The sequence below is a fragment of the Mytilus edulis genome, chromosome 3, assembly GCF_963676685.1.
Source record: "Mytilus edulis chromosome 3, xbMytEdul2.2, whole genome shotgun sequence".
Classification (NCBI taxonomy): Eukaryota; Metazoa; Mollusca; class Bivalvia; order Mytilida; family Mytilidae; genus Mytilus; species Mytilus edulis.
The window spans coordinates 61512484-61537927 of record NC_092346.1 but is presented as its reverse complement, the minus strand read 5'-3'; the positions used below and the strand labels follow the sequence as shown (position 1 = coordinate 61537927).

The 25444-nt window shown below is 33.1% G+C and overlaps 2 protein-coding genes across 3 annotated transcripts; both read right to left on the bottom strand.

Moving 5' to 3' along the window:
• Window positions 1–1516: 1516 nt before the first annotated feature.
• Window positions 1517–9050, bottom strand: LOC139515353 (uncharacterized). The gene is made up of 3 exons (XM_071304919.1): window positions 8997–9050; window positions 7153–7366; window positions 1517–1683 (listed from the first exon to the last, which is right to left on the bottom strand). The coding sequence occupies exons 1-3, from the start codon at window positions 9048–9050 to the stop codon at window positions 1553–1555; spliced, it is 399 nt and encodes a 132-aa protein (XP_071161020.1). The 3' UTR covers window positions 1517–1552.
• Window positions 7251–24024, bottom strand: LOC139517026 (transmembrane protein 179B-like). 2 transcript variants are annotated; one of them, XM_071307568.1, is made up of 6 exons: window positions 23628–23768; window positions 16668–16870; window positions 15386–15520; window positions 14638–14731; window positions 13627–13802; window positions 7251–7366 (listed from the first exon to the last, which is right to left on the bottom strand). In XM_071307568.1, exons 1-5 carry the CDS (start codon window positions 23724–23726, stop codon window positions 13668–13670), a joined length of 666 nt encoding a protein of 221 aa, XP_071163669.1. In that variant the 5' UTR covers window positions 23727–23768; the 3' UTR covers window positions 7251–7366; window positions 13627–13667. The 2 variants fall into 2 exon arrangements, with proteins under 2 accessions (XP_071163669.1, XP_071163668.1); XM_071307567.1 differs by lacking the exon at window positions 7251–7366 and having other exon boundaries at window positions 12057–13802; window positions 23628–24024.
• Window positions 24025–25444: the final 1420 nt, after the last annotated feature.

The window sequence follows — 25444 nt, the reverse complement described above, 5'->3', positions numbered from 1 at the left end:
TCTTCTTAATAACGTGTTATAGTGTTCTTTTATTTGTCTTGTGTAAATTATTACTTTTTTTATGTTTAGTCTTTTTTTGGTAATATCCATTTGACATAGCTCGGTACTTTTACATCCCGTCATTGTGTTATTGTGCCAAAATGAATTTTTGTATTCTTGCCTTTCGTTTTTGCTTATGTGCTTTGTCTATATATCTTTTGTTTCTTTAATGACATATTTGTTTGTTTTATAGTGATTAAGATCTGAAAACAATGTTGACTGCTGTATCCCAATTTTTGACATTTCTACCTATCATATACATATGTCTGTTTGTTTTGTTCACACATTATTGTCAATGTTATGGATTTTTTTGCCACTGTCATAAAAGTGAGAGGTTTAGCTACCGAATGCCGGTTGTTCATGGGATTTTTGTCAGATTTTCGGAATCCTCTGGTTTTATCCATTTGAATGCCTTAAAAAAATTGCCAATTGACCCCTTTTTTCTTTTTATTAATCTTTTACATGTATTATTATAAGCCATCTGTAAAAGTCTTATAAAATCTTTATTATTTCTTAATAGTTTTTGAGAACTTAGTCTTGTCAATGATAAAGCTAAGAAAAATCAAGAGAGAACATATTCCCGCAAAAATTTCAATTGCTAATATCGCGAAAACAACCACATTGACCTATATATTTTTTTTTTTTGGCTTTTCTGGTTCCTTTATTTATCGTCTATCAATATATACAAGTGTTATGAAAAGCTTGTTACTTAGAAACTGAGTAGCGAACTTCCTAAACATAAAAAAGTTCTTAAACAGGCACATTAAAAAATCAAAATCATTTAAGGTATGTTAACATAGATTATCACATTTCGTGCCATGGCGATAGCTCAAGCCCAGTAGTCACTATTTTGTTTTGAAATGAAATATTATGAATATATGTTCATTTTCCGTAAATTATCACTTTATAAATTAATCTATTTAAAACATTAACATCAAACACAGACAACCACAATTATTACCAAGTTATAAGCCTGCCCGTGGTGTCCTTGATGAGTTTTTAGTCCTTTTGATATGTCTATATACCATTTTGTTCTTTCTTTGTAGACATATTTGATTTTTTTTTATAGTGATTTACATAATGATACGATGTTGACTGCTGTATCCCTTTTTTACATGTGTACTTATTTTGTCTGTTTGTTTTGCTCACAGACTACTGTCAATACAAATAAATTCAATGTTACTGTCATTTATATATGAATTTCCTTGGAGTTCAGTATTTTTTGTTATTTTAATTTAATGTTTTTGTGCACTACATTCACCCTTTTTCATTGTGTCAAAGACTTTACATAATTCCATTCTAAAACGAAGTCTTGCTTAAATGGTTGATTGACCAGACATTGGATTGAATTGTTGTTACATACATGTAGTAATATGTTACACTGTGAATGAGTTTTACTGGTTACACTGGAAAAAATATACATGTATATGGTGAATCAAATCATTAATTTATTTGTGCGATTTAGAAATGTCCAGCAGATAATGTGGCAAATCAAAGTTTGCATGTAACACATCTAAGCAGTAGGTTCAGGTCGCCTTATCCTTTCTCTATCAGACGACGAATGACGAAGTCGTCTATTTCTATTGAAACGCAATATTCCCAGAGCAACTTGCAACAGGAAGAGAATACAAGCCATCCAACAATCTGAAAGGTAATAATGAGATAGTGATTTAGTTAGGTAATCTAGATAAATATAGCTACTGTTATGTCATTTTTAAATGATTAAAGGATAAACAACTGCCACTTGAGATCAGCCCGGTCTCAAATGGTCTTAGACATATCTACATAACTTTGACGCAATAAACTCAAACAGCTGATATAATGGAAAAGACGGGATGTAGTGTATAAAAAAATTCAACAACTTGAATACTCCTAAACACTCTCTTCAACACCTAAACCCATGAAACCTTCAACATTATTCTTTTCTTTTTTCACCATTGCATTGTCAGTTTTTCATTCGATCTGTGAGTTTGAATGTACCTCTGGTATCTCTCGCTCTTCTTTTATATAGTATTGACCCATTGAGACTTTTCTTTGTACATTTTTTTTTCTCACATAAATGGAAATGAAAAAGCGGAAAAGTATCAATATATAAAAAAATTTAAATGGCAAATAAATCTAACAAACACTGTTATGAATAAGCCGACAATCTCTTTTCTTAATTATTTTTTTACTTAAGCCGACAATCTAATTGTAGAACACAGAACACATTAAAATGAAATCGCTCAATAGAAACCAAGAACTCTTTTAGAGAAAAATCTGAAGGGAATAATGAAAGAATAAGCAAATAATTCTGGGGATTTTACATGAATATGACAATTTAAAAATAAAAACAGACCGAGAGAAAAAAAAGGTGTGAAGAAGTTCAGATTCACGAATGAATAAACAATACATGTAAAAGTATTAGAGCACACACTTCAATCGCAGGGAAACTTTATACAGCTTTTGCAAAATTTGACACCAAACGTGACGCTTAGATTCACTAATATATTTTCAGAAACAAGAGTTATAACAGATATGGGCAGCTATATGAACAAAAAATAGTTTAGAAGAATATTCAAACTTTTAAAATTATTTCAACAGCTGGTAATTTGTCTAAATAATCAAATCGGTTTAGACAGCAACTAGAAGTTAAGCCTCAAAGTATAGTACTTACCTGTGCAACATTCAGTAAATTTACGTAGTCTCCTGGTGTAAATATGTCTGACGTATCTATATTTGTCCATCTCCTGTTATTTCATCACCGCAGCTTCATATATATAAATTAAAAGATGTAGTTACAGCAGTACATTGATTTAAAATAATACACTTTCCAATTGTATAAATAAATTTTGTTTGTGGTATTTTGTCCGAAAACATTATTTGTTTTCAATTTTGAACCTTTCGCATTGACTACTGTATACATGTACTCAAGGTAAGCATTCTATTCTAAATTGTATACTCGATCCCCTTGCGAGGACCTGAATTCCTAATACGATAAAATTTCTTCACGAATCCAGAACTATGAATGGTGCCGTGTAGAAGACCAATCAGCAATCAGCTCAATTTTATCGAAAAAGGTAAACCTCGAGCTTACTCCGAGTGATAGATCGACGATTTTTCATTGTCTATGCATGCAGGCGTTAAGACGCAATCACAGATCAGCGGAATATAACAACTGAATTATTCGGGTTAATTGAATTAGTATTCATACAACCTTCAATTTGCCCTCAGGTGAAAATTGTTCCACATGATCAGTAAGTTCATTTGTCAAAAAAAACCATCGAAAAGTGAAATAAGGGGAACACTAGGAATAACCATTTCTCTGAATCACCCGGCCCACAAAAACATCATCCATATACATGTAAAACAATAGTCTATATATTTTCAACCTAAAACGTAGAACTAAGCAGACCTCGAAAAATCTGATTGCGCGTGCGTATATGAGTATTTGTATTCACATTTGTGTTTATATCAGGTTATGTGACCATCGACAGTCTGCGGAGATCATTTTCATGGAATTTTTTTTCTATAATAAGAAACTATAATTCACGAAATGCTAATTCATTTTAATCGATCCCGTGCATCGCTAATTGCTTTTGTTTTTGCAATTTTTGGCAAATTGGGTACACGTTTTAGTATGTTATAGAATTTAAATTGATAATATGGGTCAAAATCGGTGAACAAGAATTTGACAGCTAATGCAAGTTTAAAAATCAATTTCATCGTATTTATAAATACGTACAAAAATCATTTTGATACTTTCATTTTTTTTATGTTACTGCTATCCTGATAAAGAGGGTAAATGTTGTAAATAAAAAACAAGATTTCATGCTAAGTGCCTATCTTCATTATTTCTAGTCCTTCGTGAAATTTGGACCATTTAACTAATTTGGTTTGGTAGATTTTGTGACATTGGATTGTTTTTTAAATAACGTACAGCAGACATTTTTTAATTATTTTAAAGTAATGCTCTGACATTTTTTCAATATTGAAATAAAAAAAGTTATGATTGCCAATGAGCTGTTCACTGGAGAACAATTGACGTAGAAGTAAACAACCATAAGCCATAAAATGAGTTTTTTTCCATTAACACTTTTCGATATTACAGGTTTGACAAAACATCTATACTCCTGTCTGAATTAATGAAAAAAGTATAAACTAACCTCTTCATATCCGAATATTCTAGTGAGCGATCACAAAATACTTTATTACCAACACTTATCAAGATTCCACTGACCAACACCAGCATGCTCAGAGTTGAATTTATCAACATTAGTTAGTACTGTTAAAAAAAGTAAAATCACATAGAGCGACTGACCTCCGAGGAAAATTCAAAACGGAAAGTCCCTAATCAAATGGCAAAATCAAAAACTCAAACTGTCATATTCCTGACTTGGAACAAGTATTTTCTTATCTAGAAAATTGTGGATTGAACTTGGTTTTATAGCTAGCCAAACCTCTCACTTGTATCACAGACGCATTGTCAACGATTTGTGAACAAAACAAACAGACAATAGGTAAAAATGTCATAAATAGGGGTACAGCACTCAACATTGTGTATTATCTTCATCACAATAAAAAAAAAAATTAACAACGAAGCACAAAAAGGCATTTATCAAATTTAACAATCTCATTCATTGCTTTTATATTTTGTATTTCATTTATGTATGATAAATCTATCCATAAAGGATTGAAAAAAATACGGGACCGAATCCTTACCCTGACAGGCACATGGGTATATTAACATTTACTCTGACGTAGAAACGCGCATTGGCGGTAGATCAGTTGATCAGTATGTAAACGTCACACAGGTAGAGATGTAAATTGTTCACAACTCGTTTCAGATATCGACCAACTATTACTTTATTTAGACCTCTTAATTACTGAAGACCATATGCTGTCCTCTAGATGTCTGTCAAACTCAAGACATACTGATTGGAGTGACTACTATAATGCAATGAGCAAGCAAATTGAAACTTGCTGAAAGTATGTGTAGCAGAAACGGACTTCCATATGATAATCAAAAGAAAGGCATTATTATAAGTTATTTGAATTACAAGTTGCATTCCAGGCATAGATAACAATAGCCGTATTTGGCACAACTTTTTGGAATTTTGGGTCATCAATGCTCTTCAACCTTGTACTTGTTTGGCTTTATAAATTTTTGATATGAGCGTGACGAAACGCACATCTGACGTATCAAATTATACGCCTGGTACCTGTGATAAATAGTAACATGACTGGGTCGATGCCACTGCTGGTGGACGTTTCGTCCACGAGGGTATCACTAGCCAAGTAGTCAGAACTTCGGTGTTGACATGAATATCAATAATATGGTAATTTTTATAAATTTCCTGTTTACAAAGGAGGGACGTAAGATACCAAAGGGACAGTCAAACTCATAAATCTTAAACAAACTGACAACGCCATGGTTAAAAATGAAAAAGACAAACAGAAAAACAATAGTACACATGACACAACATAGAAAACTAAAGAATAAACAACACGAACCCCACCAAAAACTAGGGCTGATCTCAGGTGCTCCGGAAGGGTAAGCAGATCCTGCTCCACATGCGGCACCCGTCGTGTTGCTTATGTGATTACAAATCCGGTAAATAGTCTAATTCGGTAGGTCACATTCATGAAAGGGAAGGGGATTGTAGTTACGACGTAAGGAACATATCCGATATCATTTGTGAAACGGTTATTCCATAACGATCAACCAACTCGTGATGGCGTCCGTAAAATTTACGAAGGGATGATTTCAACTTCACCATTTGGAACTCTTGGTTTAATAGCTTCCTTGTGAGCAGTAACCCTCTATCAAGAAAATCATGATAGGAAATGCAAGCACGGGAATATCGTATCAATTGGGAGATATATACCCCGTATGCAGGTGCTGCTGGAATGTTGCTGCTTAGAAATGAAAAGTTCACAATTGGAAAGCTGAAATCATCTCTTTTGTCGTAAAGTTTTGTTTTCAACCGACCCTCATTATCAATTTCTAGATGTAAGTCAAGATGTGAAGCCGACTTGACTGTATCTGTAGTATCCTTTATCTCCAATTCGATGGGATAGATGCGTTCCACATAGTCACCAAATTTTGAATTGTTTAGTGAAAGAACGTCATCTATATAGCGGAAAGTAGAGTGAAAGGATATTGCTAACTTCTTATCTTTCTTCCTAAGAAGTTCCTGCATGAAGTCAGTCTCATAATAATAAAGAAACAAGTCGGCAAGTAGAGGGGCACAGTTTGTTCCCATTGGGAAAGTATGAAATTTTCAAAATACTATGGATATTCTTATTCCAGACATAGATTACCACAGCCGTATTTGGCACAACTTTTTGGAATTTTGGGTCATCAATGCTCTTCAACTTTGTACTTGTTTAAATTTATAACTTTTTTTTATCTGAGCGTCACCGATGAGTCTTGTGTAGACGAAACGCGCGTCTGGCGTATTAAATTATATAAGCCTGGTACTTTTGATAACTATTTAATTTGGTTTTAATTTTGATAAATGGTGAATAGTATTAATATCAATATGATGACTTAATAGTCATCTTCAATAACAATGGTATATAAAGTATATAAGATATCTTCTTAAGTTTATGAAATATATGAAGATATATTTACATAAGATATATTATTGTTTTTAAAGAAATCTCTTATAGTATACACGCTATCTTATATAGTTTATGAAATATCTTATAAATCATATCAGATATCTAATAAACAAAAAAGATATCATATAAACTATACAAAATATCTGATAAACTATATTAAGTATCTTATAAAGTTTATTAGATATTCAAAATATTTTATTGTTCAAATATCAAATTTACATTTAAACAAAGGGATTGGACAAAAGGCAGTGCCTATACTTCTTGAAGTATTTTATTGTGTATACGTATATAAATAACTATGCTAACAAAGTCAAAGCAAGACCTACTGAAGGACGGTGTCGAATTTTATACCAGATATATATTAGATATCTTTATGATACAATAGATAGTAAACCGGTTGTCCATTGGAATGATTTATTATACTTCCAAGGTTTTCAAATATTAATGATTGTCATTACTGATTAAAATATGTCAAGACGCACTAATAAATAAGTGGTCACTACATACCAAATATTTTGGTTTGTTCTTGGTTTGTTCTTGATTTTCGAGCTGCATAAGCCTTGTAACAACCGAGTATTAGTGTATAAAATATGCATGCAAACACACTTATGTAGACGGGGATATTACAGTTTTCTCTACTGCTTGACCGCATCATCAATTTAGAGTTAGCACCCCCTTTCTCAAAGTCTGCATATAGAATGCATATCCCATCAAAATTAATCTGAAAGAGAAAATAGTATCTGGGAATGCAATAAAACTAATAAAAATATTCATCTACGGTCATGGTAATAGTCCGGCGGCTACAAGCATATTTCAGACGAATTGTGCACATCCTGCTACAAGCATGAAATTTGGCATAGACCTTTCTCAACTATTACTCTTTTATTTCAGATAGGGAGGCATTTGAAAAAAAATGTCTCACTTCCGGTAAAATCCAAAATGGCGGACTTCATACTTAAATCAGCCTAATATCGAAGGCTAGTATTTGTAAAGGTGTTATTATCATGCTAATATCATAATATTTGGTACAAATCTTTGTTATGTACTACTTTTGGATAAATTATATAGATTAGATGTCTTCAAAAACACTACTCCCTGTAATATCCAACATGGCGGACATTGTACTAATATAAGCTTAGTTTTTTTAGGGAGGGTAATTGACATGTGTTTTAACGTATTGCTACTATCATTACGTTGTGCAGGAACCGGTTTTTTTTTTTTGGTGCTTCTCATGAATACAATGTATAAGAAATCTGTCTTTAAAACCCCTTCTTCCGGTCATATCGAAAACGCGGACATAGACATATCAATTCATTATTTAAATATTCAACTTTTTTTGTGCTGGTCATTAAACTTTTGGCTTTACGTTATCATCAAAACCACTAATTATATTCTGTTGTAAATGTTTAAATACAAAGTTGACACTTCCGGTAAAAAAAAAATGGCGTAAATTTCAAAGATGTGTCCTCAATCAATTTCTTCGATGTATAGTTTTGGATAGATTGATTAAAACAAAATAAAATCACTATAATACTAAAACATTTTAAAAATTACATGTACTACTATTTGGCAAAAAATACATGTTTATTCACAGTCATCCCAACATGTACACAAAGCAGTTCACGGAGACCAAATTTTCCACATTAACAACGACCGCGACATCCTTTCTTACATCAACAATGTAAAAGCTTCTGACAAAAGGATGAGGCCTCAGAAAGAGTTTTTTTAAAAAGGATCCTCTTTGTCCCTTCGCCATCCGTTAGCGCCTGGACTGGGTAGCATAAGAGCCAACCCAAAGCTCGTCCTCTAAACACCTGCCCTAGTATATTGCACGTTTTACATGCTGGAACTAGACCAAGTTGAGGAAATAGCCTCAATTAGCCTACCCTTTTGTGCAAATAGTTATTTCCTTGGATCGTTAACCATGTTAGCCCCATCTGATAAATTGTGCGATCTTACAGGATTTAGGTTGATCAAACATCATTCTTTATGTTAAAGTCACATCTTCAAATGCAATCAATGTCTCCCACACAGTCTTTTTTCTTTACAAACAAAGAGAGAACCGTATCACGACCGGTAAAGGCATTGGATACAATAAGTGTGTGTGATCACTCATTGCCTAGTACATTTGAAAGGCCATTGATAGATATTAATCCAAAATTTATTGCCTTCCCAAACACACTCCATAGTTCGTCTACCACTATGTCACGGAAAAGCAGTAATGACAGCATCATCAGTTACGACTGTTCGAATCATGACTCGTTTAAGTTGGTGTTTCACTGCATCAGACACATGCACCATGATTCTAGTGTCAGCCTCTTAATGTGAACATGGTGATAAACTTGAAATACATCACGTGGTGGATAACACTGAACATCCTGAGCATTTGTTGCTACAACTACCATACTCATCAAAGATTTCATCCACTCTTGTTACAGTTTCAAGGTATTTTATTGTGGTAAGGACATAATACCCAATCAGCATACTCGTTAGGAAACACCATGAAACTGTAACAATAGTAGATGTAGTCTCGGATGCGTACATAGACAATACTAGTAGTTTGAAGGCTGCTACAAGAAGCAAGAGCTACATTTTGGGGAAAGGGAATACACAGACGAATCCAGGGTCAAAACAAATTCCTCAAAGTTAGCAAAGTTTTTGGAGAGATGACGACAATAAGAAAGACCTTTTTAGTTTTCATTCACAGCAGCTTGCTCAATAAAATTTTGAGGAAAAGGTAATTGTAGCAACAAATGCTTAGGATATTCAATGTTATTCACCACTTGATGATGTTTCAAGTTTAGCACCATGTTTACATAAAGAGACGTACACTAGAATTAAGATGAATGTGTCTGATGCAGTGAAACACAGACTTAACTGAGTCATGACTCGAACAGTCGATACTGATGTCATTGCTGTTTCGCTATTCCATGACACAGGGGCAGACAAACTTTGGTTTGCATTTGGAAGTTGGAAAAACTTTAGATATATATCTATACATGACCTTTCAAATGCACTAGGCATAGAGATTACAAGTTTGCTGGAAAAGGAACTGAGTTGGTGACATGGATGGCGTTTGAAGATGTGACTTTAGAATTTAGATTGAGGCTATTCCCACGACTCGGTCTAGTCTTTTTCAGCATGTAAAATGTGCAATATACCATGGCGGGTATGAATGAGTAACAGGCTTGGAATTGGTTCCTATGCTAACTAGTCCAGACGCTTATGAATGGCGAAGGAACAAAAAATATGATCCATGGGAACCCTTTTGGACAACTCTTAGTGAGGCCTCTTCATCTTATCAGAAGTTTGTACATTATGGATTTAAGACACAATACCAGTCTTTGTAAATGCTCTCCGATTGTGAATAAACATGTATTTGCGGCCTAACGAGTTTGCTAATTGGGTATTTTGTCCTTACCTCGATAAAATAACTTGAAACTGTAACACGAGTGGATGAATTCTTGGATGCGTATGGTAGTTGTAGCAACAAATGCTCATGATATTCTATCTTATCCACCACGTGATGTATTTCAAGTTTAGCACCAAGTTCACATTAAGAGGCAGACACTAGAATCATGGTGCATGTATCTGATGCAGTGAAACACGGACTTAAACGAGTCGAACAGTCGTTACTGATGATGCTGTCATTACTGTTTCGCTTTTCCGTGACATAGTGGTAGACGAACTATGGATTGTGTTTGGAAAGGCAAAAAACATTGAATTAATATTTATCAATGACCTTTCAAATGTACTAGTCAATGACTGATTACACACACTTAGTGTGAGCCATGCCTTTACTGGTTGTGATACAGACGAGCTTGGAAGTGGCTCTTATGCTACCCAGTCTAGGCGCTAATGGATGGCGAAGAGACAAAAAGGGTCCCTTTTAAAAAAAAAATTCTGTGGCCTCATCATTTTGTCAGCAGCTTGTACATGTGGATGTAAGAAAGGATGATGCGGCCGTTGTTAATGTGGAAAATCGGGTCCCTCGTACACTGTCTTGTGTTCATGTGGTTGTGATCGTGAATAAACAGGTATTTTTGGCCGAATAGTAGTAGAAGTTTTAAAAATGTTTTAGTACTTTGGCGATTTTATTTTGTTTTAATCAATCTATCAAAAACTCTACATCGAAGATATGGATTGAGGACTCATCTTTGATATTTCCGCCAGATTGGTTTTTTTTTACCGGAAGTGTTAACTTTGTATTTAAACATTTACAACATAATAGAATAAGTGGTTTTGAGGAAAACTTAAAGCTAAAAATTTCATGACCAGCACAAAAAACAACATTTTCTTTACATTTTGAAAAAAGTTGAATATATAAATAAAAAATTGATATTTCTATGTCCGCCATTTTGGATATTACCAGAAGTTAGGGTTTTCAAGAAATAAGTCTTATACATTGTATCCATGAGAAGCACCAAAGAAAGGTTCCTGCACAATGTAATGATAGTAGCAATACGTTTAGACATATTTCAATTAACCTCCCTAAAAAATAAGCTTATTTTTGTACAATGTCCGCGATATCAGATTATACCGGAAGTAGGGTTTTTAAAGACATCTAATCTATATTATATATTCAAAAGTAGTAAAAAAACAAAGGTGTGTACCAAATATTATGATAGTAACATGATTATAACACCTTTTTACATACTAGCCTTCGATATTATGCTGATTGAAGTATGATGTCCGCCATTTTCGATTTTACTGGAAGTGCGACATTTTTTTTCAAATGCCTCCCTATCTGAAATTAAAGAGTAATAAGTGAGGAAGGTCTATGCCAAATTTTATGCTTGTAGCAGGATGTGCACAATTTTTCACAAAGCCGCCGTACTATAATGGTCATTTTTTTCATAGGGTTTTTAAATATTTACAAACTGTCTTTCAATTTTTAAGGTGAAATTTCCTAAATAAGACATCTGTAGAAACCTGTTTCGGACACATGACATTTATAAAGAGGTATTAACTTTTTCATCAAAACTGGTTACTCGATAAAAGATTATGTTATGTTTTACGGTATTTAATTTAGATTATCTTTCTTTTTCAACATATATGTAGTCTTCTCGATTTATTTTTTTTGTCTGTTTTCATCGGAACAAGGTTCGTTTGAATTGCCTGGTGACTAATTCATAATGTTAATTTTTGCTGCAAATTAATTGATTTTGTTGACATTTTCTTGTGAACTACTCTTGTCTAGATTTTAACCTATATAAAAGATGTGTTTAATGACATATAAACCGTAGAAAAATATATACATGTATTGAGGTTGCTAACTACGCATAGCAGCATTTTGATAACATTAACGGCAAAAGATGCACATTTCGACAATAGATGAAAGAAAATCTATAGAGCAGAGAATTTTTTTTGTGTAGCTCTATTTTAGAACATGTAATTTAAACTTGTTGAAATGAAGTTAGTTTAAAATTTGTCAAAGTAAGCTTTAATAATTCCTTTTTTCAATTCAGATTTATTATGCATGTATCTAATCATAGTATGCGACGCGTAACAGTTTATAAGTAGGTGTTCTCTTATATGCATTTGATACTGTGCATTTAATGTACGTTTTTTGATTGAGTTAAGTCTGTCAATTGATATTTTATCGTGTGTTTTTCTATGTTGTGATGTTATGCTATTGTTTCAGAAAAAGGGAGAAGGTTTGGATCCATTAAAACGTTTAATCCCGCTGTAAATGTTTGCACCTGTCCTAAGTCAGGAATCTGATGTACAGTAGTTGTCGTTTGTTTATGTAATTTATACGTGTTTCTCGTTTCTCGTTTTTTTTATTTTATATAGATTAGACCGTTGGTTTTCCCGTTTGAATGGTTTTACACTAGTAATTTTGGGGCCCTTTATAGCTTGTAGTTCGGTGTGAGCCAAGGCTCCGTGTTGAAGGCCGTACATTGACCTATAATGGTTTACTTTTTTTAAATTGTTATTTGGATGGGGAGTTGTCTCATTGACACTCACACCACATCTTCCTATATCTATTTGTTATAGATAAATTTCAGACTCCATTTATGAAAGAAAATCTATAGAGCAGAGAATTTTTTTATTTTGTATCAATTTAAAATATTTTTCACTTCAAACGATAAAGTAAAACTTCTTCAAAACTTATATATGATGTATAGATCGGCGTCCGCAAAAAAGAAGATAATGAAAGTGTTTATCTCTTCTTCAGAAATAAGTATTTCATTGAATCTCGATATTTATCATATTTTATAATTTTTCTAACAATGACGTTCTACCTCCATAAGCCTTGAAATGTCATGGCGGGTCACAATTTTAATATATAAATATAGTTACCATATATTAGTTAATATTATATAAAAACGGGTACATTGTTTTAGACAAACATAGCACACCCCTACCAAAAAAAATCTTTGAATTATCAACATTAATCTTGGAATTATCAACTTTTATCTTGGAATTTCCAACTTAAATCTTGGAATTTCCAACTTTAACCGTGTTTTAGTTACTACATACGGAACATAGTCGCTATTATCTGTGATTAAGATATTCCATTTCGTTCAACCAACTTGTGATGGCTTTAGTAAAAATAAGAAGTGATAGTTTCATCTGCACCATTTTGAACACTAGGTCCAAACTGGATTCGTACAGTCATAAAAAAAATTCATAAAATTATCGAACTGACAACGTTTTTAACAAAATACTCTTCCTAAATATGGTTATAAATTCTGTTGCAGGTTTAAAAAGCTACAGCTTTTCTTTTAATGACGTATCAAATATTGGCTATGCATATGGGGTAGTTATATGGGAACGTGCACATAGGACAGTCAAGCATTGTTTACGATAAAAAAAAAATGTGCTTATTTTGGATTTAAAACAGCAAAACAAAACAACACTTAATTCTACCAATTTTAAATTTTAGGAACGATGGTACAACTAAAAAAATTATTTACATGTAGTAATACAACCAAGTCATCAATTAATTGTACAGTTTAATAGTATACTCAATACCAGTAGGTAATGTCGTAAATCAATGTTTTAATCTAAAACCATTAAGCGGTTGGTTCAGATTGTCCAATTCTTTCTCTATCGGATGGCGATTGACGAAGTCGTCTGTTTCTATAGAAACGCAATATTCCTACAGCAACTTGCAACATGAAGAGTAAACAAGCAGTCCAACAGGCAATCTGAAAGATAACAATGCGATATTGATTAATCAGATGAAAACAATGCACATACTACTGCTAAGTCATTTTGAAATGAGTGGGCGGAATATTATCAGTGCAACTTGCAACAGGAGGGTATACAAGCAGTTCAACATGCAATCTGTAAGACAACAATGAGCTTGTGATACATTCAGATAAACTACATATAGCTACTGCTGTGTCATTTTAAAATGACAGAAACGAAGAATCTATGCGATTTGCAACTTGAGATCGACCTGGTTTTGTATAGTCTTAGGCATTATAACATAACTTGGATGAAAGAAGCTCAAACATCTGTATAAATGGAAAATAAGTGATTCAGTGTATAAAACACCTTTAACGCTGTTCTTGCATAGTAGTGCGACATTTAGACTTTCAACCTGTTTAAAATCCTTCACATCACTGGAAGTTTTATACAGCAATGAAAACCGACACATAAGAAGAGTCCTATCGATAAATAATACTAAAAAGTTTAACATGGCAAAGAAATTTAACAAAAACTGTTATAATTAAGCCGACAATAAATAAAAGCAACATTAGTATACCGCTGTTCTAAGTGAAATATTTAACAAGAGAACACAAATTCGTGTCACAATTAAAAAAACTGAAAAAATCAACCACAAGAGGAACACAACGGAATGACAGAAACACTGAAACGACATGATGGTAGAATAAAAAAGGACATCAAGATAACGTGGCAGGATATAATGTATAGATAAGCAATTAACTTGAACAGACTGCATAAATGTAATACTTTCAATAGAAGATCGGTTCAAGCTTTGCCTATAAAATTCATACCACTCGTCTCTGTGCTTACCTGTGCAACAGTCAGTAGTCTAGCATAGTCTCCTGTAGTAAATGTGTCTGAAGTAGCCATATTTATCCATTTTATGTTTTTTCCATCACCACAGCTTCATACATATAAAAAGAAGTGGGTGTAGTGCTAATATTAGTAGCATTATTATCAGTCGATACACTTTCATGTTCCTTTTATGGAAAATTGTAAGAAAATATTTTTTATGAATTTTGTCAGGAAATTTAAGTATAATTAACTATACTGACAAAGGTTTTAAGTTTTCAAAAGATGACACATTCAGCTCATCCTATTAATGACAATAGCAACATTTTTTTTTTAAATAGTTTCATTTGATGCTCAATTCAACAGCAAGTTTAGTAAAAAATAACATGAAATATTGAACCAGAAACTACAATGATAAAATAGATATAAGCTCGCCTCTAGTTTATATGCCTGTCTTCTAAGTTGTCAGTCATTTGGTTATGTTGTGTCTTGTGTACTATTGTTTGTCTGTTTGTCTTTTTTCATTTTTAGCCATGGCTTTGTCAGTTTATTTTCTATCTATGAGTTTGACTGTCCCTCTGGTATCTTTCGTCCCTCTTTAAAAATATATTTAAATATACTATACTGACGTTCAAGCAGATTCTATTAATATAGCACTTTCGCATGTTTGAAAAACTGTCAATATTCCGGGTTTGTATTCATTGAGTCCAAGAACATTATTTTCGTTGCAATTTTACGTGAATGAAATGAGATGATATACACTTACCTGAAAATACCCGAGTATTCTTTTAATTGATCACAGAATACCTTATAACCAACACTTATCATGCAAGCGTTGATCAATAACATCACAAATAGTGTAGAATTTATCAGTATAAATGGCATGACCCACATTGCTGACCTGCAAAAAAAAGTCCACAGACTATCATTGTATTGCGACTTTTTAACTAATATGAAAATTGGTAATTTGGATAAAAATGATAATCTAGTTAATCCTGTAATAGAAATCATTTGCCCGTCCAAACTTAGACCATCGTCAATGGTTTTCTTTTTATAAACTATATATGTTTAACCATTCAAGGGATTTGTTGTTCATGGCCTTTTTTATTTTCTGTTAAATTTATTAAAAAGTGGTTTTATACGATGTTCGATGTAGATATCAACGAATTACATTTTTTGTATTGAGCTGTCTATTATTGACGACCCGATCGTATGTTTACCGTTAAAAGTTATTGTTGTTTGTTGCTTTTTTTGTATCTCAGGTTTTTATTAAAAGAAAATTTGCACAATGATTGTTGAAAATTGAGAGACCGGGACCTAAAGAAATCACAAAAGTTGAAGTCACTTAAAAAATAGAAAAGCACCAAGACTTTGTCTCACGTATTTAGCTGATTACTAGGGAAAAGGAATTGAAATAGGTGCTTAATTGTTTCTGTGACTACGACAGAAGAGTGGAAAGATTTTTTTTTCTGGAATGAAAGGGGAGGAGGAGGATAAGAGACACACATAAGATTCAGTGACCATACTGAACGTTTTTAAAATTTGGAACTTGCTAAAAGTATGTTGCAGTTTTACTAACGTTACTATTGTGAAAATGAGGGGCATTGCTTTACTATGGCCAAATAATTTATTTGAAGTGAAATATATAATAAAATCGGAAATGCTTAATAATTAATATTAATTCTATTAATATACATTAATAATTGAAGAGTTGCAAACATATTTTACGAATGCCTAATTCAACTGTAGAGACGAATAGTCGTAGTAGTAATGCATGAAAGAAGGAGAATGTGACATCACGAAATATATTGAAAATTAAGTACAACTCCTCACAGCTACTGTTTCCCTCGAATAACATGAAAGCTCACTAACATGTGTGACTATCTGACTGATGAAAAATAAAGAAATCATTGAGGAAAAAAGGTTCTATGCTTCCTTATTATTTTATATATTTCATAACACTTCCCTGGCATTCAAATATTTAGGATTTAGCGTAAATGATTAAAATGAATCAAGACGCCCGATTAAAAAAAGTGGTCACTTCATACCCGATACTTTGGTTTGCTCTTGATTTCCAAACTGCATATGCGTTATAACATCCGAATCCTAGTCCATAAAATATGCATGCAAACACGCTGGTATAGACGGGAAAATTACAATTTGCTCTACTGCTTGACTGCATCCTAAATCTAGAGATGCCATCCCCTTTTGCAAAGACTGCATAGAGAATGCACATTCCATCAAACTTTATCTGTAAGGAAAAAATGACAATGGAACAAAACTAAAAAGTTTAAATCGCGCAGTCTTTCCCGTAACAGTTTTTAAAAAGACTAACAATGACATATACAATCGATTTATTGAACTGGCAAATCGGTATATTTCATTTAATCTGCAAGGCTCGGTTGACTGATTCTACTCGTACCGAAAAACGTAGGAGTTCGGTTTAAAGGATCACCTCGACCGTGCAGATTAAACTATTTTTTTCCAATTTGATTGGCCACTACCGGTTTTAACATATAAATGCTTTGTTGAATCTTACCGTGTATGTGTATCCCATTATCAAATGTGTCGCCATTGAGGTCCAAAGGTTAAACAAAATCTTTGTTTGATTTCTTCAAAAAATAAATAATGGTGGTTTTTTGATATGTTGATTCCAATCATCTATTCAAAATTTGATATTGGTCCATATTAGCAATAAGTCCAATTTTTCACAACATTTTCAGCTCTTTGACCATGTTCATAATTTGTCAGAAACCTGTAGTTTGTAAAATATTTAGTAAAAATCTAAATTGATAACTATATCAAGCTTGACTGTAATGTTCATAATTGCCTCAAATGTTCAGGGTTTGACATCTGCTTTTTTATCAAGCCTTACCTACTAACTGACCAATTTATTAAAACAATGTATATCTAAATTAAACAGGTCGAGAACTCTAAATTTCCTGACGTCAGAATATATTTGCATAGTAATTTCCTAAACACAAGGCCAATGATGGCCTTGAAAAACTGACCAATCGACTCAATGAACTACAATGCATTGTGGGCTACTACGAGTTTACTATCACTTGAAAATAAACTCATCATAGATACCAGGACTAAATTTAGTATATACGCCAGACGCGCGTTTCGTCTAAACACGTGGAATTAGTGGAAAAAGTGAAAACTAATGTAGCGTCTGGGATTCTCAAAATAAATGTGTTTGTTCTGCGAATATGTTTATTGAATAAAATTGAGAATGGAAATGGGGAATGTGCCAAAGAGACAACCCGACCATAGAAAAAAAAACCAGCAGAAGGTCACCAACAGGTCTTCAATGTAGCGAGAAATTCCCGCACCCGGAGCCGTCCTTCAGCTGGCCCCTAAACAAATATATACTAGTTCAGTGATATTAGATTTGATATTTGATATAAGAAACTAAAATTAAAATAATACGAGACTAACAAAGGCCAGAGGCTCCTGACTTGGGACAGGCGCAAAAATGCGGCGGGGTTAAACATGTTTGTAAGATCTCAACCCTCCATCTATACCTCTAGCGAATGTAGAAAAGTAAACGCATAACAATACGCACATTAAAATTCAGTTCAAGAGAAGTCCGAGTCTGATGTCAGAAGATGTAACCAAAGAAAATAAACAAAATGACAATAATACATAAATAACAACAGACTACTAGCAGTTAACTGACATGCCAGCTCCAGACTTCTGTAACGTGTAACCGGACGATCAATGGATCCGTATCTGAATAAATCAGGATTTCAAGTGTTCAACTTAAATTTGCACCACAACAAGTTGTCCTATTTAAAACAATCAACACACCCTTATATGAATTCACAATGTCAAATATATAAGCTACACAATGCACATAAATTAAATTACAGGGTGAAGTTCTTCATTCACTATGTATACACACAATGCCTTATTACAGAATATATACACACAATGTCACTATGCAATCACTATGCAACATGTATCAGACCGATTTATTCACAATGTCACTAACAGATTATTATGCAACATGCATACGGCCCTTTATTACACCATGTCACCAACAGACTACTTTGCAACATGCATCAAGTAAGTATTACACAAAACGTATGAACACAAAATCACATATATACAACTTCTATTTACAACGTCCAGCAATATGTAGTATCACTTTGTTAGTCTCCAACTAACCACAATAACACAATGACACAATTACACTTGCACAATGTTTCAATTCACAAGGAATATATATATATAACACAGCTGAACTCACGCACTAACTATCCCTTTGAGTTCCCACACAATGAATATTATCCAACTGGTAAGGTTTAACACAGTGCACTTTCACTAATACACTTCCACAATATAACAACTTGCAACACCAGCAAGTAAACACCTTGTATTCTCACTAATACAAATCTATGAAGTATTCACACTTCCACATAGTACAACTTGCAACACCAGCAAGTATACACCTTGTATTTTCATTAATACAATAACCACTTATATATATCAGATTCACTTTATACATTGTATCACAATCACTATTGCAATATCCACATATAAATCCGAACACTATTTATATATCCTTTGGAATCACTTAATTCACTCTACTTACCAGTTGGAATATTTAATCCTGATGTTAACACTTCAACGGTCCACATATAACTGACAAAGTTTCTCTGTCTTGAGCTGCCTTATATACTACGATATGGAACGGTCCATTATACGTGAAGGGGTGAAAATCAAGACTATACCAAAATTAGGGGTGTTTTAAGTAATACATGGTGCTCCAACTATGGAGAAACTTATAAACATATAAAAACACAATTAACAGGGAAAGACAACTGGAGTTTCACATCGAAATAAATAAACTATGACCGATTTTCGTTACACTTCAATTAAACTGACTGAAAGATTATGATTTCATCATATGAACATCAGGCACAATCCTTCCCGTTAGGGGTTTAGTATCATTCCATCATAACATATATGAGAAGAACATAACCCGTGTCATGCCAACAACTGGTTTTTGAATAAATGTGTTTAGTTCCGATGCAAAGACCCTATAAGTGAATCAATATTAACGCCAAAATATGCAATCTTTAATGACCTGACAACAGTATCGTAACTATATCACTTCTATTCAAAGGTTTTGTTAGTTTTTGAGGTGAATACTGACAGCTTTATAAAGAATATTTCCATAAAAAAATGGATGTGAAATACCTGAACGTATAAGAAGTCTGCATGTTGAGCTATATTTACGAATGATGTCCTTATACCGATGATAAAATTTAGTAAATGTTTTGACAAGTTTGTGATATCGAAAACCCTGGTGTAATAATTTTTCAGTAATACATAAATTTCTCTCGTTAAAATCTAAAATATTGTTACATACACGAGAGAATCGTACAAGTTGAGATATATAAACACCGTAAGATGGTGACAAGAGAACGTCACCATTTAAAAATGGATAATTAACGATAGGAAATGAAAAATCATCTCTTTTATCATAAATTTTAGTATTCAGCTTTCCGTTAGTGATATAGATATCAAGATCGAGGAAAGGGCAGTGGTCATTGTTAGTATAAGCTTTATTTAAAGTAAATTCAACAGGATAAATTTCTTTAATATACATACTGAAGTCGTCATTATTGAGAGCCAAAATATCATCCAAATACCTAAAAGTATTATTAAATTTGTTTATCAGATGTTGTTTCGATGAAATATATATAACATAATCTTCAATTTGCATGCGCAGATTAAAAATGTATTGTTTACGGTCTTCACAATTCGACTTTCTTTTTCGCTTTGTAATAGTAGTTGAAAAGGTTTGTTCCATAGTTATGCACTGTACCTGTGTACTAATTTCACGTCGTGATACAGTGAAATTTCAGATGAAGTGACCTATCTTCAGAACGTAAATGTTTTGAGCTCTTCAAACATGTATAATGTCATTTAAAAACATTTCTGCCTCGAAAAACAAGAAAAACTGGCACAGAAACACGTCTATCTGTACTGGATGTATAAGTAAGAACGTCATAATATTCAGTATGTTAAATAAGTGTTATAAAAGTGGGTAGGAATTGTGCTTGATATTCGAGTGGTGAAGACATAATTTTTTAATTAGTTTACAGCCGATTGCAGGTTAGATAAACTATCATCCTTTAAGAGTAGACAAGTTCGATTATAGCCAATTTACATAGATATAGGAAGATGTTGTGTGAGTGCCAATGAGACAACTCTCCATCCAAATAACAATTTTAAAAAAGGTAAACCATTATAGGTCAATGTACGGCCTTCAACACGGAGCCTTGGCTCACACCGAACAACAAGCTATAAAGGGCCCCAAAATTACTAGTGTAAAACACTTCAAACGGGAAAACCAACGGTCTAATCTATATAAAAAAACGAGAAACGAGAAACATGTATAAATTACATAAAGAAACGACAACTACTGTACATCAGATTCCTAACTTAGGACAGGTGCAAACATTTGCAGCGGGATTAAACGTGTTAATGGTACCAAACCTTCTCCCTTTTTCTGAAACAATAGCATAACATCACAACATAGAAAAACACACGATGAAATATCAATTGGCAGGCTGAACTTAATCAAAAAACGTAAATTAATACACTGTGACCGAATAGATTTGATGTGCGATATCTGAATGTAAATGCACAGTTAATAAAATATTAGGGATAAACATTCAAGGCCAAAAAGCAAACAAATAAGTCCAAACAAAGCCATGGCAAGACACCACTGCGAAATATTTAACCCTACGAAAATTATCACATTTGAAAAAAAACGGTTTTGATAATACAGGTAAATCTTGAAGTTTATACAAATGTAGTAAGTGAAAATTAGAAGATATTCCAAATAATCAAAGCTGGTATAAGACAAGTTCCATATAAATATATAATAACAAAAAGGCATTATAAACAGTATCAACAGGTCGAATTGACAAGAAAATACGATTTGAGAGTACTCGCAGTTACTGACAGCTAGTTGAAAGCCAAAAACAATTAATAATAAAAAATCATGCATCAGAGACTAAAACTAAAACACATCCCAGGGATTTAGCATTTAAACGTCATGAACAGTCAGAGAAGACATGACTTGTGCAATGCCAAAACTAAATGTATCGACAGGCAGTAGGATAACGAGGAGCGACTTCTACAGAGACAAAAATCAACGTGTCTGTGTCTCTATACATCCCGCCTCAAAAGAAGACACAATTTAGTTATGTTTTAATTTGCTAATGACAAAATCGATATTAGTGCCAATGTAAACTATATTCAGAGATCTAATTACAATATTGGTACGATAATCCTTACTTATAAGTTTGTTTAAAGGTTCGATAAGTTTACACGGATCACATAGTGATTTCCTTGCTTTAAGTACTATATTACCTAAAAAATTAGGATGTGAAATACCATTTTTATTAAGTTTTCTACAGGTACAGCCAAATTTACTAATCAAATCTTTCTATCTATGAAAGAATTTAGTAAAAGTTTTAAAAATTTATGGTATCGAAATCCCTGACACAACAATTTCCCAGTGATGCATTGATTACGTTCGTTAAAATCAATGACATCCGAACACACCCGGGCAAACCGAAAGAGTTGGGATATATAAACACCGTATGATGGAGCCAAAGGCACATCGCCGTCTAAAACAGGAAAATTAACAATAGGAAATGAAAAATCGTCTCTTTTGTCGTAAATTTTAGTATGAAGTTTCCCGTTTGAAATTGAAATGTCTTTAATCTAGAAAAGAACAACTGCCGCTGTTTATGTTAGATTTCGTTTATGTAAGTTCTTTTGGGTAAATTTCAGAAGTATATTTAGAAAACTCTGGATTATTCAACGAAAAAATATCATCCAGATAACGGTAGGTATTTTTGGATGTATCAACCAAATATAACAATGATGGGTCTTTACTGAGTTTGGTCATGAACTGAGATTCATAGCAATATAGAAATAAATCTGCTATTAAAGGGTCACAGTTAGTGCCCATAGGAATACCTACTACCTGACGATACAGCTGTTGTCCTGTTGACATATTGCAATATCTCAAATTATCTAAACCCTGTGGATCATATTGGATGCTATATTACCTTTCAAGTTTTCTAAAAACGTGCTTTATATATAATTATATATAGAAAGAAGAAGATAAGATATGAGTGCCAAATGAGATCTCTTTCCATCCAAGACGCAATCTACTAAATTAAGTTTGTCTTATGGGTAATTGTGTTTATCACTGTTGTTTTGTTGCTGTCTGGTGGACAAATACATGAAATCTCCGTTTCATCACCAAACATATTTATGGCTATATATCGGGTAATTCAAACACGAGAACATAAATATGCTAATCTATGCATTGCCATAAAAGGTAGTGTTCCCGACCTGTTAAATACACAGGTAAATTGTAAATTGTTAAAAAAATTAATTACACGTACTAGGATGTAGTCTAAAAATATCCGGAAAGTTTGAGATCAATGACAATTTATACTCAAATCTATGTATGAAAGTTTTTAGATTTCTATAACTATTAATTAAAGTTATAGAATTTTTTAAAAGTTGATATATATTTCATTAGATATCTTTTTTTAGTTTGACATGCTTTGTATCGCGTTTTATTCACATGTCTTTTCTATACCGATTTCTGTTATAATATAATAAAGTGAAGATTTTAGACTTTCAAAATCAACAAAGTTTGGAGGGACAATGCAAGACTGGCCTACTGAAAACACATCTTATCATAGAACAAATGTAAACATACAGTGGTCAAAACAACTGATACATGTAAAAGAACAACACACAGCATAAAACACTAAATCCTCGACAATATACCTTCAGTTTTTACAATATTCTATAATAAACAAACTGCTGAACATCGAAGTAAATGGAAGTAGAAAAAAGGAAAGCAGAATGAAACACATATCCCATATATGTGTGGTATAAATATGATTTCATCAATCATAATTCACAATTATGTATAAAACAATGAAAAATTTACCTACCGTATTCACTCCAACAGGAATAGATATTGCAAATCCAGATAGAAATATACAAAAATAAAGTAAAGTTTGTACAAGCAGCTGTAAATCAACAACAGCCATTATATACCGGAACTTGGAAAACCACACATGACGTTGCGTAAAAAATAAAAACTTGAAAGTTGCGTACGGCTTTCTTTCCGATAAATATTGCTTATAATAAGGGCCTTGCTATTCAGCTGGCCTTGATTAAAATTGTTTGAAAATTCATACTATATATAAATAAATATTTGTAACTACATGTAAGATTATCCTTTAGTAACACTGCAACTAATGACCAGCGTTGTGCAATGCGTATCTCGTCTTTTTTTTCTTGTTTGAATTTCCTTACGGAGGTATTCACAGAAAGAGCAGTCTTTTATTTATTACGTCATCGTAAACTGGACGCGTCTAACCAGGACAAATATTTCACTTAGTTTTCTGAACAATTCGAAAAAAGTAATAACATATGACATCACAATACCCAAATTGCACCAAGTACCAAGGTTGCTTATATCAAAAAATATAGCAGCAGATATCTTACAAATTTTCTTAGACTAAACAATTTGCATTTTTATGATTTAACATTATGCACTCCTCATTACAATATCAAGGATTGTTTTGAGGTCCGTTTAAACCCATTTTTCTATGATTCGATATAATTTAAAAAATTAAATTTGTGGAACTATATAGAAAATTAGAATACATCTACATAATGAATACAATATTGAAACTTTGTTGGGATCTGAATATACGTAGGTTAAAAAAAAATAGAGGCTGTATCGCTCACCCGACTCTCCTTGTGTTTTTGAAATCATATAAAAAAAGATCAAATTTGGCTACAAAGTAACAACACTTGGTCAGCACCTCATTAGGAAAGGAACATTTACTATATGTTTGGTTTCATTCAATTCAGTGGTTCTCTAGAAGAAGACTTTTGTATGCATTTCCCATAGTGCCTCAAGTTAAACTAAGCCCCCCGCTGGCGGCCACCTTGGATGATGGATCCGCTACACAATAACAACACTTGGTCAGCATCTCATTTGGAACATTCATGCTATGTTTGGTTTTATTCCATTCAGTGGTTCTCTAAAAGAAGACATTTGTATATATTTCCCAGAGGTTCTTATGTTAAACTAAGTCCCCCCTCTGGCGGCCATCTTGGATGATAGAGTGGCTACAAAGTAACAACACTTGGACAGCACCTCATAAGGAGCATTCATGTTGTGTTTGATTTCATATGATTCAGTGGTTCTCTAATAGAAGAGGGACAGTCAAACTCATAAATCGAAAATAAACTGACAACACCATGGCTAAAATGAAAAAAGACAAACAGACAAACAATAGTACATATGACACTACATAGAAAACCAAAGAATAAGCAACACTAACCCCACTAAAAACTAGGAGTGATCTCAGGTGCTCCGGAAGGGCAAGCAGATGCTGCTTCACATGTGGTACCCTTCGTGTTGCTTATGTGATAACAAATCCGGTAAATAGTCTAATTCGGTAGGTCACATTCATGAAAGGGAAGGTGATTGTAGTTACGACGTAAGAAACATATCCAATATCATTTGTGAAACGGTTATTCCATAACGGTCGACCAACTCGTAATGGCGTCCGTAAAATTTACGAAGGGATGATTTCAACTTCACTATTTGGAACTCTTGGTTTAATAGCTTCCTTGTGAGCAGCAACCCTCTATCAAGAAAATCATGATAGGAAATGCAAGCACGGGAATATCGTATCAATTGAGAGATATATACCAGAAGTCATTTGTATGTATTTCGCGTAGGGTCCTA

Bases quoted from the DNA above. Each gene is read 5' to 3' on its own strand.
- LOC139515353 (XM_071304919.1), bottom strand. From the start codon at position 9,050: ATGGTAGTTGTAGCAACAAATGCTCAGGATGTTCAGTGTTATCCACCA. The intron at 7,367-8,996 runs GTATTTCAAGTT...TTTCTCTTTCAG, and splicing joins AGTGTTATCCACCACGTGAT to ATTAATTTTGATGGGATATG. The intron at 1,684-7,152 runs GTATGTAGTGAC...ATTACCTTTCAG, and splicing joins AGAACAAACCAAAATATTTG to ATTGTTGGATGGCTTGTATT.
- LOC139517026 (XM_071307567.1), bottom strand. From the start codon at position 23,726: ATGGCTGTTGTTGATTTACAGCTGCTTGTACAAACTTTACTTTATTTT. The intron at 15,521-16,667 runs GTATGAAGTGAC...TTTTTTTTGCAG, and splicing joins AGAGCAAACCAAAGTATCGG to GTCAGCAATGTGGGTCATGC. The intron at 14,732-15,385 runs GTAAGTGTATAT...ATATGTATGAAG, and splicing joins GAATACTCGGGTATTTTCAG to CTGTGGTGATGGAAAAAACA.